Consider the following 17,748-nt stretch of genomic DNA (forward strand, 5'->3'; position numbering starts at 1 on the left):
AAAGCAAAATACCCAGAAGAGATAACACAATCCTGTACAATAAAAAAAAAACTTCCAGAGGTATTACATCTCTGATTTCGAACTCTCCTACAGAGTTATAGTAATAAAAACTACATGGTATTGACATAAAAAGAGACAAGTGGATCAATGGAATCAAATCAAAGACCCAGAAGTAAATCCACACACCTATGGACACCTGATTTTTGACAAAGAAGCCAAAATTATACAATGGGGAAAAAAGAAAACATCTTCAGTGAATGGTGCTGGTCTAACTGGATGTCAGCGTGTAGAAGAATGCAGATCAGTCCATATTTATCCCCAAGCACAAAGTTCCAGTTCAAGTGGATCAAAGACCTCAACATAAATCCAGATACACTGAACCTGATACAAGAGAAAGTGGGAAATCATCTCAGATGCGTTGGCACAGGAGACAGCTTCTTGAACAGGACAACCAATAGCACAGGCACTAATAGCTTCCATTTATCTTTAGTCATGAGTATACACCTAATCCCCAAGCTCCAGCATTTGGGCAACAGAGATTGTTGTTGCATAAGGAGTGGCGGGCTGCGTTCCCGCTGGGATTCCAGCTCCCCCACTAGTTTACACCCAAAATAATTACTCGTAAACTGTATTCATTTAAACACTGCCTGGCCCACTAGTTCTAGCCTCTTATTGGCTAAATCTCACATCTTGACTAACCCATTGTGCTCCTTGTGACTATGGTTTCAAGACTGTAAACTGCAGTTTATAATATTTGCCATCTTCACTTGCAGGTTATGAATGCTCATGCAATGGCTGATATTGCCAGTGTGATTGGGTTGGAATGCCTAGGTCAAGTCTCTGGGCGTACATGCGAGGGATTGTTTTGACTAGGCTAATTGAGATGGGACAGATCAACCTCAAAGTGGGTGGTTTTTCCTCAAGCTGGCAATGTGTCCAGAGATCTCAAACTCTAGAACCAGGAGTATCCCATCATCATGGATTGCAACTTGGAACTGTGGGCCAAAGCAATCCCTCCCTCCCTTCACTTGCTTTTGTTGTGGTATTTTATCAAAACAATGAGACAAGTAACAAAGGCACTGCTTCTTTATATGGTAACCGTGGGCCTGGATTGTGGACTAAGTTGGAATCTCAACACCTCTTTAAAGAGTTGGTTCTATAGATTATCGCAGTTGCAAAACCATTGCTACCTTTAGGGTTTGGTGGCCACAAAATGTCTAAGTATCGTATCATACATACATCATAAGGCAGGCAAAAACATTAATGGGGTGAACATATAAATGAATGAATAAGAACTGCAGAAAGCCCTGGGAACCCCCAAAAGACATCTAGTTCACAAGTCCTGTTCTAGTGACTCATTCAGCACAACCTTTTGGCTGTGCTCAGCGGAGATCTAAAATTTTCTAATCATCTCATGTCTTCCTTGGTTTTTATTTTTATTTTATTTATTTATTTATTAAAATTTTCCACACCCTCCCATTCCCCTCCCACTCCCCCAACTCCTCCTCCCCCCTCCCTCTCCAATTCTAAGAGAAGTCAGGGTGCCCTGCCCTATGGGAAGTTCAAGGCCCTCCCCACTCTATCCAGGTCTAGGAAGGTGTGCATCCAAACAGACTAGGCCCCCAAAAAGCCAGTACATGCAGTAGAATCAAAATCCAGTTGCATTATCATTGGTTTCGTAGAGAGAGAAGGAAGAAGGAGAAGGTTGGGGAGAGCTTGGGGGAACGGGATGGATGAGATGGAGGAAGGGTAGATATGGGATCAGGAAAGAAGATATATTAATTAAGGGAGCCATTTTAGGGTTGGCAAGAGACTTGACTCTAGAGGAGTTCCCAGGTGTCCAAGGAGATGTCCCCAGCTAGGTCCTTGGGCAGCAGAGGAGAGGGTGCCTGAACTGGCCTTCTCCCATAGCCACACTGATGAATATCTTGCATATCACTATCGAACCTTCATCCGGCCATGGGTGCAGACAGAGACAGAGACCCACATTGGAGCACTGGACTGAGCTCCCAAGGTCCAGATGAAGAGCAGAAGGAGGGAGAACATGAGCAAGGAAGTCTTCCTTGGTTTTTTAACAAGAAGAGCTGCCCCTTTCAGAGTAGGCCATGAACAAATGAGAAATGGAATTATTGCGGAGTCTAGCATTCATTTTACCCTAGCTTTCTGGCTTCTGGTACTCTTACTAATTAAACTGGGCAGGCAGGGGATAATAATTTTTTAAAACACTTCGCATTTTCAGTCATTTCAGATGCAAAGAACTTTGAAAGCAAAATCACAAGAGGGTATGTGGTAAACAGGGCCTACTTACCAAAGGAGGTCACATAAAAATTAAAAAGCACTAAAGAATAAATAGTTCACACTGTCCAGGGGGAATAAGCCATGCAATCTCAAGTAAAAATTAAAGCCAAATTGCACACACTGATCATATCTGCATAATGCATGCAATTCATTTGCATATAATGCCAGTGTTCTCATTGGGTGCTGAACCAACACATGCAGCTGGGTTAGTGTGCCACTGAGAAGTCCAGGCACTGGGCTTTCTTCCTCTGCCTGGCTGCATTCTCTCCCATCTAGCCCGCAAACTATCAGCTCCCCGTGGACTTCTAATACTGGAAATGAAAGCAATATGAACCTGTGTGTTGAGAGCCTGGGGCCCTCGCAGACGAGCAAGAAACTGGACGATCCTGAATCTGCGTCTGTAGTTCTAACCTTCATTGTCAACCTAAGTGGATTTAGACTCACCGTGGAAATGCACCTCTGGGTGTTATCTGTAAGAGTGTTTCCAGAAAGATTTAACTGAGGAAGGAAGACCCACCCTGAAAGTGGGTGGGTCTTTCCATGGGCCTGAGTCCCAGATGGAACCAAAAAAAAAAAAAAAAAAGAAAGAAAAGGCAAGCCCCAGCATCCTCCCTTCCATGCTGCCATGTGACCATAAAGGTACATAATCAGCTGCCTCACACTCTCGCTTCCATGACTTCCCAATCATGAATGGACCTTCCCACTGAAGTGTGAGTCAAAAAAAAAAAAAAAAAAAACCCTTCCTTAAGTTGCTTTGGTCAGGTATTTCAGAGAGAGGGGCAACTAATACAAGGCTTCGTTTCTAGAACATTCTATCTTATCTGTTCTTAGAGAGACACATTCGTTTTATGCTAAATGAAGAATTCTTCTTTCTCTTCGCCCTGGACAGGAAGATGGTGGGCACATTTTGAGATTCTCTCCTTTATACCAAAGTCCCTTTGACCAGGAAGTGACAGCGGACGGAGTCTATCCTTTAAGACTCTTTGGTTTGAGGAAGTGGTCACCTCGAAGGAAGAGCCCGACAAGCTGCATGGCGGCTGACTGCTCTGAAAATCCCTGGGAAATCTCATAAAAGATTGCCTGGGTTTGGAATTGATGACGGTGAAGCCAGTGTCGACGTTTGTCTCTGCCTCGAGTTTCTGGAAGCTGTTTTCCTGAAGGGCATTCATACGCATCTCAGGTTCCACCGGGACAGACAAGCGGTACTGCCGCATGCCTGTGTCTGAGCTATCAGCCAGGGAGGATCGGCCAGGGCTACTCCAGAAAGGGTCGCTAGGGCGTTCAGATGTCCCACTGGACTGTGGAAGCTCCAGAGAATGTGCTTTGAACCTCCGGCTCCTGCTCCTCCGGCTGCGCGGCTCTAAGGTTCTCGGTGTGGAGTCAGAGTTCAGCCTGGAGCACTGTCGATGCATGTCACCTCTCGAGCTGCCACTCAGGAAGGAACACTCAGCATTTCTAACACCGAGCCCTGGCTTTGGTTGGACCTATGAGACAAGGAAAGGAAGAACCAATGAAACGTCACGTGCCTTACCTGTCCTCAGACGTGCCATTTAAGCAGAAGTGAGACATGAATCTGTTTAAAATGATCAATACTCTCATTCTTACAGGTTTTGACAATGATATCGGGAATGACACCACCACACTTCTTGTAGATCTAGTAGTTTAAACACCCAAAGACATGACATTCACAGACATTGCTCAGTGACCTGACCAGATAATTTAAGTGATATATTACAACAGACAACAGTCAAAGCCTGTAACCACCATCAAGACAAGGACCAGAATGGGAATTCAACCTTCCAACACTGGTGGTACCTCTACTAGATCATGCTAATAAAGGAATCCTTCTTATATGTGTCTCAGACGTGTGGGTACCCCAGGCAGGTTAATACGCCAGTACCGTTTTAAAACAAATTTTCCTTATTTTCTTGAGGTGCCATTTATACACAGTAGAGCATAGTATTGTCTGGGAAAACAGAGAAGACTACTTATATGAATTTTCTAGCATTTTAATTCACAAAAATTGCATTCTGGTTCCAATCTTGCAATGCTGATCAGCAAAATCCCCATCCTATGGGTAGCTGCCCTCTCTTTGCACAGGATCAAGGTCACTGGGGAACCTTCCATCTTAGATTCCTGGGAAGCTGACATGCCACCTTTTTCACAGGGCTCTCCCAAGACGATCTCTGGACGTGCTAATTTTCACCCTAGAAGTTGGTATCCAGTACCTCTCTATGAGTTATTGATGGAGGAGTCCCCACAGAAACCCACAATAAAAAGGTTCTTGCCGTTGCTCTTGGTTGCCGACCAGAACTAGATGGTAAGAAACTGTATACTTTGGCTGCGGGACTCAGAGAGATCAACTGCCTGGGATACTGCCATCTGCTGGCTAGGGCTGAACACTGCAACACGGCCAGTGGGGAAGAAAAGACAGTGGTGGTCTTTTCTAGCACTAGCTCCTGCGAGGTTTAATAGCAATTCTAGCCAAAACATACCTGCTGACTCAAATATAGCATAGCTGTTACAAAGGAAACCAATGACCTTATAGTCAGATTTCAGGACTTCTCCCTGGGATAGAATTTATGCCTGGTCAACGCCCGTGGCCTTAATGGTGAGTTCATATGAGGTGGGATTCTTCTCTGTATGCTGTGGATACCATTGGCTAATAAAGAAACTGCCTTGGCCTGTTGATACGGCAGAACTTATGTAGGTGGGGAAAACTAAACGGCATTCTGGGAGAAAGGAGGCAGAGTCAGGAAGAAGCCATGGAGTTCCTGGCGGAGACAGATGTGCTGAAACTTTGCAGGCAGGCCACAACCTCATGATGATGCACAGATTAATAGACATGGGCTAAATTAAGATGTAAGAGTTAACCAATAAGAAGCTAGAACTAATGGGCCAAACAGTGATTTAAATAATAAAGTTTCTGTGTGATGATTTTGGGGCTGAGCAGCGGAAGAAAAACAAGTGGCCTTCCTCCTACATTCATAGGTCCTAGGAAAGAACTATTTTTGTTGCTAAATGGTCATGTCCAACTGCCTTGTAAGTATTTATGCTTAGACCTATAGTCTTTTATACCTATAGATTAATGTCGCTCTCAACCTTGGTCACTGAAGCTTCTTCTAAGTGGGCAGTGGTTAATGCAGAACCTCACAAATAAACTAATTTATACCAAGCCCTTCCTCACACATACAGCAAGGCTCAGGTAATATGGAAGACGGGAGTGGAAAGAATGTAAGAGCTGAGGGAGGAGGAATATTGAGAAATGCTATACTAAGAAACGCTGTCTTATGGACAGGACAAGGCTGTTGTGCTCATGAACTCACAGGGGCTGTGATTACCTGCACAAATCAGGACAGTCCAAACTCCAGAATCTATGGGGGAGTGCACATGAGGCCCCACCGCTAGCTGAAGAGCTTTCAAAGAGTTTGAGAGAAGAGGGGGCGATGTATCTGTGGGGTCAGAGTAGAGCTCTCTATGCTTTATGTACTGGCTATGATGTGAGCTACCACCGCGCTAAATCGGAGTCTTTGAAGAGGGAAAGAGAACTGTACATTTGTCTCCCAAAGCAAGAAGGCAGAAGTTAGGACAGGGGAGAAAAAAAAAAAAAAAAAAAAAGCAGGTCTATCTACAATGAGTCACTTACTGAATGCATACACAAAGTTGTTTTTTGTTTTTTTGTTTTTTGTTTTTTTGTTTTTTGTTTTTGAAAATGGCAGGCATACATGCTTTCTTTTAACTTTTCTCTGCGATAGAAATAGAGAAACTGCAAAGTCAATCCACCAAAATAAGAGACATTTATTTCTTCTTTTAGAAATTTCAAATATGTCCTGTGAGAGGGTCATGTAGCAATTGTCTCACCATGGAGGTATCAGCCCAGCTCCTTGGCTCAGCCGAGCCACCAGAGACAAGCCACAAATAAATGGCATGGCTACCATTCAATATATTTCTATTTGTGGGCCCCGGGATTTGAATTTTGTGTCATTTTCATGTTTCATATTTCTTTTCCAATTGTTTAAAAATGGAAATCTATGCTTAGTTCCTGCCTTCTCTCTCTAAGTCTTTTTTCTAAAATTCTTTACCTGGAGGTCCCAAACATGAAGCAGTCATACTACAGACGCTTTGAGGCTGTAGCATAGGGGTAACACTGACTGCTAAGCCTTTCTCAGCCCCACTTCCATGTCTGCAGAAATTTTAAAAAACAGATTTAAAACCACCATTCTAGGATCTTAGATTCCATTTATGGGACAAATTTATGGGATAAATTTCCTAAAGAGCTGCACACACGTAGATACCCACCCCTAATCTACCAATGGGATTCCAAGATGGAACCCATCTAGTGTGGTGCTCTTGTCCAAACCGGTTCCTGCCAGCATTGAAGGGCTTTGTTGCACGAATGTCCACGGCACCTTAATATTTGGACTTTGATAAACCCATGGGAGACACATCTGTCTCCGAGCATTGTTGCACACTGTAATAATAAAAGGCCCTAGCGTCCCACCCTTGAAATGTAATTGTATCCAAATAAAGATGTAACATGGGTATTAAGAAGGCACACATTTCCTCGGTGTTTCAAATGCATAGAAAATCTGGAAACCACTTCCATGAGCACAGAAAAGCTGTGCTTGGGTAGTTGTCTTGTGGACAACCGACCTCCTGCAACCTTGCTGGTCACTACAACACCTAATTCCGTTTCACTGTCCTGTTGGTTCAGTTTCTTCCCTCCTTCCTTTTCTCTCTTCTCCCTTCTCCCGCTCTTCCATTTTTTTTCTTTCCCTTTCATCCATTTGTTTTTAATGAAAATATCTTATTGCAGGTTGGATATCCCTTATCCCAAGTCATTCTGGGGTAAGATTAGATTGCCCAGTTTGGAGAAACAAATCCTTGGGTTTGACTCGAGACCCCATTTCATTTTCTACCAACTGCTTTCAGAAAGAAAAGCCTGTGGTGTGCTGGATTAAAACTCTTCAGATATGCATTCCAGAGTGGTGTTCCCACAAGTATACTTGGAAAATTATATCTATTGCAGCACTATCAAAAAAAAAGCCAATTTATAGGCTCAGTTTATGCTCATGAAGAGAGGAAGGAATATAGAAATTGTGACAGACATACATACAAGGAAGTTCTAGTCAGTCATTTGCAGAAAAGGAACACAATTGGAGACTGCCATAGTGAGCAAAATAAGCCGGACTCAAAAAGAAATACATTATTTCATTTTCTGATCCTACATTTTATACAGGTCAGCATTATAATGTGTTATATTATAGTATATCTATAATATTGTAGGCACAGCTTTCCTGTGTCCTGGCAGTCACTCCCAAATAAACATGCAGAGGCTTATTATTAATTGTAAATGTTTGACCAATAGCTCAGGCTTGTTACTAGCTAATTTTTACATTTTAAATTAGCCCACGTTTCTTTTCTACCCTCTGCTACGTAGTATCTCTTTTCAATACTGAGCATCTTTCTTCTTCCTAGATCTCTGAAGACTCCTCAGATTCCACCCTTCTTCCCAGTGTCCTTCCTTCTAGTCTAACTCTCTTGCCCAATCTCTTCCTGCCCAGCTCTACGTCAGTCGGCTCTTTATTAATCAATGAGAGTAATACATGTTTACAGTGTACAAAGACTGTTCCACATAATACCATATGTTCTAGTATCATTTCTGTTGTATTGATCAAATATCCTGACAAAATGTAGCTCATGGGAGAAAGAATTCACCTGGCTTAAACCCCCAGGCTACAAGCCATCACTGAGGAAAGCCAAGGCAGGAATCTGAGCAGCTAGATACATCACATCCATAGTCAAGAGCAGAATGAAATAATTATATGCAACCCTATTTTCATAATAGTGTGCTATGTTCTCAGCTAGTTTTCTTATACTGTTCAAACCCTATACCTAAGAAATAGTGCCACCCACAATGGGCTAGGTCTTCCTACATCAATTAACCATCAACAAAACCTCACAGACATGTCCATAGGCTAACCTGATCTAGATAATTCCTCATTAAGATTCCTGTCCTAGGTAATTCTAGGTTGTATCAAATTCGGTTAAAACTAACCAGCCCATAGTATATGTATACATGACATGAAAATAGTGTTGCAAAAGGAGGGCAGCAGGCTGTGTTCCCGTTCCGGTGCCAGGCCGCTTAACCCCTAAATAATTACATGAAAACTGTACTCATTTAAACACTGCGTGGCCCATTATATCTAGCCTCTCCTTGGCTAACTCTCACGTCTTAATTAACCCATTTCTATAATGGGTTAATTAATATATAATTATATAATATATTAATAATATATAATCTATATATCACCACGTGACTGTGGCTTACCGGGATGAGTTTAACCTATGTGCGTCTCAGAGAAGAGAGCCATGACGTCTGCCTGACTCTGTTTTCTTTCTCCCAGCATTCTGTTCGGTCTACTCCACCTATCTAAATTCTGCCCTATCAAAAAGCCAAGGCAGTTTCTTTATTTAACCAATGAAAGTAACACATAGACAGATGACCCTCCTACACCAAAATAGATGTGAGATTGTATGACAAAATTAAAGAAAGCACATCCCACATCAGGAATGACAAGCATATGGAAAAAGAAGAGAAACAAATAAGACTGAACTACAAATAATATACTTGTATGAACATGTCTTTATGAAACTCATCAATATGTACAATGAATATACTCTAAGAAAATGTTATATGAAAGAAAGAAAGGGAGAGGGAGGGAAGAGAGAAAGAAAAGAAAGAAAGAAAGAAAGAAAGAAAGAAAGAAAGAAAGAAAGAAAGAGAAAGATAGAGAGAAGAAGAGGGGCTGGGGCGATGGCTCAGTAGGTAAGAGCACTGACTGCTCTTCCCGAGGACCCAGATTCAATTCCCAACACCCACATGGCAGTTCATAGCTGTCTGTAACTCCAGTTCTAGGGAATCTCATATAGACCAACTTACAGGCAAAATACCAACATACATAAAATAAAGATAATTTTTTAAAAAAGAGAAAGAACGAAAGAAAGAAAGAAAGAAAGAAAGAAAGAAAGAAAGAAAGAAAGAAAGGAAGGAAGGAAGGAAGGAAGGAAGGAAGGAAGGAAGAAAGAAAGACCGCGCATTGAGATGGTTAAATGGTAAAGGCATTTACCATTAAGCCAAATGTCTTGCATCTGATACCCAGAATCCACATGGTGGAAGAAAAGAATGACTCTGTCAACTTCCCTGCTGATTTCCATGTCCCCATCATGATGGTGCACTTTATGGCCTTCTCCTTGGCATATCTGAACTGCTGGTCATTTTGTGCTTGGGGCCATTATTAACATATCTGTGTGTATGTTTATGTGTGTGTGTGTGTGTGAATGTGTGTGTGCATGTGCGTGCACACACTCATGCATGCATTCTCTCTCCCTCCCTCTCTTTCTCTCTATCTTTCACAATAAATAAATAAATCTTTAAAAGATGAAAGAAAGAGAAGCCTGCTTCCCCTTGACACATAGATTAATGTCAAATTAGAACGAGATTGGTCTAGAAGTCACAGTTAGGTCTACGTCAGCAGTCTCCTAAACTCCAGAATCATTGAGCCCCTCAGAATCAGCCCGGTAGGTATGTCTTCCCCTTGGTTTTGATTTCCTAGTACCCTAGCCCCTCCTTTGGATTTCCTCTCCCATAAAACACTCTGCCTTTGAAGCACCCAAGTGAAGCCCAAGACTCCTCTCATGTTACACCTGGTTTTTGACACTGACACCGTTCCTAGATTTCAGCCTCTTGGTCCTCCATTTTTCTATATTCTACAGCCAATGGAAGGCCGAAGAGTATTGCTTTAACCATTCCCCTGCCATCATCTTCTCACACACCACTTCCTTCCTGCCATTACTTCCACCAAACACTCCCAGCCTTGGATTGGAGTAAGAATTGAACTTCCATATTTTCTTAACTTGGGCTCAGGGTGTAGAAAACCACAGGCTACAAAAGCTGGTGTGGCGAGATGGCTGTGGCTTCCAGCTTCAGCCAGGCTGCATCCCATCCTCCTGTTCCCTTAATCTCCCCGCTCTGGTTAGCACAACTGCTGTGCACCCACTAAACTGTCCTGAAAGCTTTAGAGGTACAATCTCCCTTTAGTACCGCTGCAGAATTGTGATAGAGGAAGCAAGTACCATTCTTAGATACAGCTCCATTCATCCTGCTCCTGGGGAAGGGAACAGCCGCTACCTGTATTGTGATCTCCATTACCCTCTCTGCTTCTCCATGACCTCAGCTTATCAACATTTTTCTCTTCTCTCCCCTGCTTCTCTCTCCCTTTCCTCATCCTTTCCAGCTAGTAAGTAGGGCTTCTCAAGTCTCCTATCTTCTCTCTCCCTTTCTAGCTTTCTCCCTACTTCTTTTCAGTCCAACATTTGTTTCTAAAATATTTCTACCTTCGTTTCTCCTGTTAACCCTGCCCTCACAACCTCTGCCTCTGCCTTCGCTTCCACAAACTGGCTAGTATTTTAGTCATCTATGGTCAACTTTGTTGTGAGCTCCTAGAAGGATTTTCCTCTGCAACCTGTATCCTTCATTTCTGTGGTCTTCTCTTTAGGTTTCCAGACCAACCTCCTTTCCCCTTCCCCTCTGCCTTTCTCGGGTTCCATAAACTTGTTTTGTTTTGTTTTTTTCCACATGGTTCATGTAATATCACAGTTGTCACGAGATGACCTGAGCCCTCTTTTTAAAAAAGTATTTGTATTTCATGTGTATAAGTGTTTTGCCTACACATATGCCTGTATACCATGTGTAGGCCTCTTGCCTGTGGAGATGCAAAGAGGGTAGCAGAGCCCCTGGAACGGGAGGTACAGACGTGGTGAGCAGGGAATACTGGTGCTGGGAATTGAACCTGTGACCTCTGAAAGAGCATCTTAACAACTGAGCCATCTCTCCAACTCCCCTGAGCCTTCTTAACTGTACAGTGGTTCTCAACCTTCCTAATGTTGTAACCCTTTGAAGCAGTTCCGCACGGTCCTAATGGCAGTTTTGCTGCTATTATGAATTGTGAAATAAATATTTTTGGAGACCAGAGTTTGTCAGAGGGGTATGGACTCACAGTTTGAGAGCTGCTGCCCTATACACACACCTTGCCCAACTTCAGATATCTGTGCCTTTAGTCATGCAAGTGACTAGGCTCACAGAAACATAGCTACCACTCTCGTCTGTCTCTTAAGCTTCATATTCGCCTATCCAACTCCCTTCCGGGCACCAGTCCCTCAAATACAGCACTCTCCAAATCATCTGTACCACCGAATTCATCTGCTTCCACAGAAACTCTGTTATTCTTCTTCATTTTTCTGATTATCACTCTGTTTCCCAAGCAAGAGCCTCTTCTGCCCCTTTCCATGCCCCGGGTAGAGCAGTCACCGACTCCCGTGGACTCTGGCTCCTAGACTCTCGCAGGTCTTTCTCCTCTCGCTGCCGTTAGCCTTACAACTTAGCAGGTCTCATCTGAATCCCTGCAGCAACCATCATGTCCTCTGGCCTTTCACCATCCTGTAATGGCTTCCTGCTTGTCTCAAGATGAACCCTTTTATTAGTCTACTTTGCCCATCTGCAGCAAGAAGCCATGATTCTTGAAAATGCATCGCCTTCTCCCTTTGAACGTCTTCCAACCCCTAGAGCATAGCCTGTCCTTTCCCGTTGCTTCTGTTCATCTGTCATCTTTTCCACCTAGAAGGGCTCCCTGGGAGCTTTTTCCCTGGGAATCTTAAGCTCTGCCAACTGCAGGTTTCTACGTCATCTCTTTACGGAAGTCTTCTCAATGTCACTGCGTTTGGATTAGATGCTCCTACGTGGCGACCTCGCCACTGATTAGCTGTGGGATGTTAGACAACTTACTTAATATTTCTATGCCTGCGATTCCTCACCTGTAAGAGAAGGTAAGTGCCAGCATCACATGATTGTCTTGAAAATGAAAGGATAACAATGTCTGGTAAATGGGAATGTTGTTTATGGCATGGTTGTGCCCACCTCCTGATACTCGGTTTCTTCTCACAGAACTTGGCATTCTGTTGTGTGCTGGGTTATGTGTCTATCTCCTCTGCATATCTACCCATGGACATTGCCAAGATCTATCGTAAATCTCTTCATCACAGAGCCTTTCACACTTAGTGCATTGCCTACAACAAGATAAGCTCTTGTGCGACAAGAACTCAGTACCTGTTGAACAGGAAAAGCTTAACACTTAACAAAATCCATTTTTTTTTTGCACAGAGAAAAGAATGGAGATTAACATTATAAACCAAACTCCTGGCTGTCATTTTGTTACCTCATGGAGTTGTTTTAAGGAACCTCAACCTGGGGTATATAACTTGGAGGTAGAGCACAGACTTAGCATGTTCAAAATGCTAAACATACACACACACGAAAAGAAAAAGAATTTTAAGTAATTTTTTTTCTTTTTTCATATAACTGGATGTTTCTGCAATCTTCCTAAGCTAGAGAGGGAACATAGCAGGCAGAGAAGAGCCTGAGACCTTTAGGCCATATGGAAGAGAAACCTTGTCAATCCAGAAATGTAGTGTGGGCTGTCAGAATGAGAAATTTCCAAGAGACAGAATTCTGAGTGATATGGACAAATCCCTGGAGGAGGCGTAAATCTTCTCTTGTCAGAAAACAAATGGAAACGTATTTATTGGAATTGTGATCACCAGGAGCTCGACTTTCTAAGAACTGAAATGCCACAAACTGAGAACAAGGCTTCCCAAGTTCAGAGAACAGCAACAGCTGTGATAAACAGGGAGAGCCTTCATCCCTCATTGCAAGTCTCAACTTGAAAAACATGAGAAAACGATTGTAGAAGAATGATTCAACTCTTGAGGACCAGGCTCGTTCTAATGACAGAAAAAAATACGGTGTCTTCCTGATAGTTTTTCACAAAGGTAACAAAAGGATATCTCTGAGGTGGGAAAAATGAGGATATGATTTTCTTAAGTGAATTTTGTTTGCAAACTTTCAACAATTGCCTCCTCCACTCCAATCTTAAATAACGACCTTCATCCTTTTGTGACAGCTCCAGATATCAGTGTGACCCCACACAGCACCTGAAGTTCGGGTCAGATCTCTGCCTCAGGACTAACTTTATCACAGAACCATTCTTTGGGTACAACCATCAGTTCAGAGGAGAGAATAGAGTCTATATTGGTCCACTTGGAGTCTAATCCAGAAACTTATTGTTGGACTATTATGAATTGATTACAGAGCTAAGAACAAGGTAGCAGAGCTAAGAACTGGATCCTAGGGATGCTAATTTAAGACCTGGGCCTCTTAGTTAAAAAAGCAAGACTGTTCATCATCTGTTCCTATTGCCCTAACACTTATCCCAAGAAAGTTTACAGTGGGCTTTACACCTTAAACATCTCACTTCGTTCTAAGCACAAAATGGCTGTACTGTACCTACAACATGCTAATTTCAATAGCATAGTATGATCTAGCCTTTTGTACTACTCTCTACTCAAACATTTTTATGATAAGAAATCACAGTAGAATTTTCTAGAAAAGAATACCTCATTTTGTTTGCGAAAGTGTAGAGTCATCAGTAGGAAGAGATCAAAAAGTGACCAAGAGTAGTGTTCTAGAGAAGGTAAGATGCGCCCAAAGATAGAGTTCAAGGGAGGCCACAAGAGTGAAGGACTCATGCTGGGCTCCTGCTTAACGGATGCTGGGATTTCTAAAACATCCCAAGACAATGGAGTCATCTTCATATTCCTTACTGGATTTTTCCCTCATCAAAATCTTCTCTAGACTCCCCAAATTTGATTCAGCTTTCTAAAATGACTAATTATCTAGCTGTGTCTCCCAGTCAAACATCACTTAGCCCTCAAAATGGGAGCAAATAGGAACATGTTCCCTGCCGCATGCCAGGAATGTGAAGTTTAATTCCAGAGCTTAACCAGAACTAAATGTGGAAGTTCAGACGTTCAGGGAACTGGGGAGTTGGACACAAGGCATCTAAGCAGGAAAGTAGTAAACACAGCACTTGTGTGGTGACTCCAGTGTGAGTGGAGGTCAGAGGACAACTCTGTGGCCTTGCTTCTCACCTTCCACCCCAGGAGTTTTAGAAAGTGGAAGCAGGTCCTTGGGCGTGGCTGCAAGCACCTTTACCAGCCGAGACATCTCCATCACATTGGGTCTGATTTTAAATTCTTTTATCAGTAAGACAAAGAACTCACTAAAATGCACCCTATTTCCACATCTTGGGGGTCCCCTCCCAGCTGTCTGGAGCCTTCACTTTTGTTCGACAAATATCTCCTGTGTTTTACTCAAGGGAAAAAGAAAAGGATTTGTTCATGATAGATTACGTATAATTCACGTTTTCTTAACTAAGGGGAATGGATGGTAAGGAAGTTAGACAAGAGGAAAGGTAACATTTGCTACTGAGTGTGATTCCATACACTAGACCTTAAGGGGAATTCTGATCATTTTCCAAGGACAGACACCATGGGATATCTGCTTTGGCTGTCATGTAACTCCTGCACACTTGTAAGCACAGGGACTACTCCCAACCTGCGCATCTCCCATGCCCCACCTCACCTCTGTGGTGCCATCATTAGTCAAACAGACTTTGAGACCTGACAGAGATACACCCTAGCTGTGTCTTGGACAAATAACTGTGCTTCAGTCTTCTCATCTGTACCAGGAATGGCAGTAATCTTATAGATTGTTATAAGGGATTAAATAAAATTAGTAATTTGAGACTCAGTACAGCACATAATATGTACAACAGCAGCTAAAATGTAATGATGCGCATTTACGGCAGTTACGCCATTTCAGGCAGATTAGCAGCCTTACTGCAGGAAGATGCCAGTATCACCCTCACTGAGCTAAGGTCGCAACAGCTACTAAATGCTAAAGCTTAGCTGCCACACGATATGCCAGAAGGGACAGCACATGGCAGCCACCAAGACTAGGCAAACACCTGGCTGTGTTTAGTGTCCGGAGGATGGCTGACAGGGGTGGTTTTCAGATATTCTATAGAAGGTATTCTGGGTGTTGAACTGGTTTGTGCTTAAATTTGACAGTGGTAGAGAACGCTGCAAGACGAAGCTAATAGTAGTGCAAGCCTAACACTCCCAGACACCATGACAACTCGCCCTTCCTTAGGTCTGTGGAAAGAGCTCGTGGCTTTGTTGTTGTAGCCCTCCCTGATCGGGCTCTGCCAGACCCGTGCTGCTTCATAAGCCGCCTGCTCTTCCTGGTTGACGTTTCCTGTTCTTCTTTCTATCCCTTTTCTCAGTGTGCTTTCCATAACACTCAGGCTTTCCTTCTAAGGCTGCTCCCTGACACGTGACTGACCTCCATGTAGATTAACTTAGACAGCATGGCTTTTCTCTTTCTCTTCCTTATCTTCCTCCTCTGGCCCCTGTTGAGATTTACAACTTGCCTGCACTGAGTTGTCTCTCTTCTTCTTTTTCTCCTCCTCCTCCTCCTCCTCCTCCTCCTCCTCCTCCTCCTCCTCTTCTTCTTCTTCTTCTTCTCTTCCTCCTCCTCTTCTTCTTCTTCCTCTTCCTTCGCCTCCTCATCTTCCTCTTCTTCCTCTTTCTTCTTTCTCTTCCTTCTCCTCCTTTTCCTCCCTCTTCTTTCTCCTCCTCTTCTTCTTTCTCTTCCTCTTCTTTTAAATGCCAAGAAATTTGTCCTTGAGTTTCTGCCTGGGTCTGTCCTTAAATTCCTTTATTAATGAGACTAGGAACCAAAAGGGGAGAGCTCCATTACACCAGTAACAGGCACAACTCTGTCAAGAGGCTCCAAAATTTCCAGAACTATTATTACTGAGTCTGAGGGGGCAACATGTATAAGGACGGGTGACCGGCATGGTGAAGGGTCTTCTGGGGAGGGAGCATTGTCAGACTTGCGGGCTTTTCAGCTAAAGATTCACACAAGTCAGACGTCACTTACCTGTCACACGAGGTATAATTTGAACTGTGACTGTCAACTGCAGTATCTGTTAGAATCACACAATGAGCCCTTTTATTCTTTTCTAAGAAATGTTCTGGGTCTCCTCAGACTTGCTAGTCTAATGCGACGGTGGAACAACTTGGCATGCACAAGTCTAAAACCTCCCCAGTCTCTTAAAATGTATTCAGGTTTAAAACCACCTCTAGGACTCATCCAGACATAGCATCATACCTTTCCATGTGCTGTGTGACCGTCCTGGCAGGGATGAGGCTATTTAGAAGAAATGCTTATGCCCCTCCTTTGGCTATCAGACTAATGACACAATGGGGAAACTCAGATTTCTCCAGGACTCTCAAGCTGCAGAGAGGAGAAAGCTGGGACCCTGATGGTAGCCAGAGGGGGAGCTTGACTCCCAGAAAGATTTCACAACTTGCCCGACTGTTCTGCAGGAGAGGTTGGAACTGAGACAACGATGCATGGGTGATAACTGGGACCACGCCCAGGCCAGGACTACTTAGTTAGATACACACACATACGTCTTGCCCTCTATTTAAACCCAAACTTCATGTCAGGGAGAGGGTTCTCCCAATGTACCTGCTTTGAATGGACTTTCTGTCTCTGTTTTTCACCTTTTTTCCATCTTTTTAATTGGCCTACTGAGGATGGGTGGCTAAGCTTAGCTTGTTTAAGTTTCCAGGGCCCTGGCTGTGACCCCACCAACTCTAGTAGCCCTGACACATACAAGAAGAAACCTAGGAAACGAAATACCTGCAGCAGAATCTTGTTGCCATCATAGTCCTGCGTCTGCCACCTGGTGCTGCTGATGGGAACACACGGATTGGGTAGAAGAGGCACCAGCTGGCCGATCTCTTGAACCTTGAACTGCAGCACGGAAGACTCTTTGGGATCCACTGGCACCCCCAGAGGCAGCTGCTTCAGAGAGAGCTGCAGGCTGAAGCCGTGGGTGGCATAGAGAACAAAGACACAGAAGTTGCTCTTCTGCACAGTGGCGTCTCTCTGCAAGATCATCTCGTACAGCCTGATGGCATCCTCGTAGTTTTCAAAACTGCAGTACAGAGTCACTCTGAGGACATCAGTGCCACAGTGCGCTGGCCTTATGCCCCACACTGGCATCTGGTTGTGCAGACTGTAGAATTCCTGATTGGCAGGGAGATAGGTACAAGGCCTCCCCTGTGCATGCTGGGTAGGGAAACCCTGCCAGGGTGAATGCTGTAGGAAGTCCAGGACTCGAAACAGCCGCTCCTGTCCTAGGCTTTCCTGAAGAAAGAGCGAAACAGACATCCCTGGGAAACGGGCTCTCCGGGGGTGGTACTTTTCATGGTAATTTACTGGTCTGGCCCGTTCAGACACCAGGAAGAGACGCACCTCTGGGCAGATGCAATCCAGGAGTTGGTCCAGCGCCTGCTGCAGAAGCGAGCCATTCCCAGTGTCAGCAAGAAGATGCACAGTCAAGGCTAGCGACTCCTGTGTCTCGTCCATGGCACATGTAGGTGAAGATGATAAGGAAGGCCACCCAGCAGGGCCCACTG

General features: G+C 43.7%; 1 protein-coding gene across 1 annotated transcript; it reads right to left on the minus strand.

Annotated features, from left to right (window-relative positions):
• Window positions 1-1,510: 1,510 nt before the first annotated feature.
• Window positions 1,511-17,698, minus strand: Fam124b (family with sequence similarity 124 member B). Its single transcript, XM_087904755.1, has 2 exons — window positions 16,967-17,698; window positions 1,511-3,782 (listed from the first exon to the last, which is right to left on the minus strand). Exons 1-2 carry the CDS (start codon window positions 17,696-17,698, stop codon window positions 3,150-3,152), a joined length of 1,365 nt encoding a protein of 454 aa, XP_087760881.1. The 3' UTR covers window positions 1,511-3,149.
• Between the last annotated feature and the right edge of the window lie 50 nt (window positions 17,699-17,748).

The sequence above is a fragment of the Myodes glareolus genome, chromosome 1 (assembly GCF_982192425.1).
Source record: "Myodes glareolus chromosome 1, mMyoGla1.1, whole genome shotgun sequence".
NCBI lineage: Eukaryota > Metazoa > Chordata > Mammalia > Rodentia > Cricetidae > Myodes > Myodes glareolus.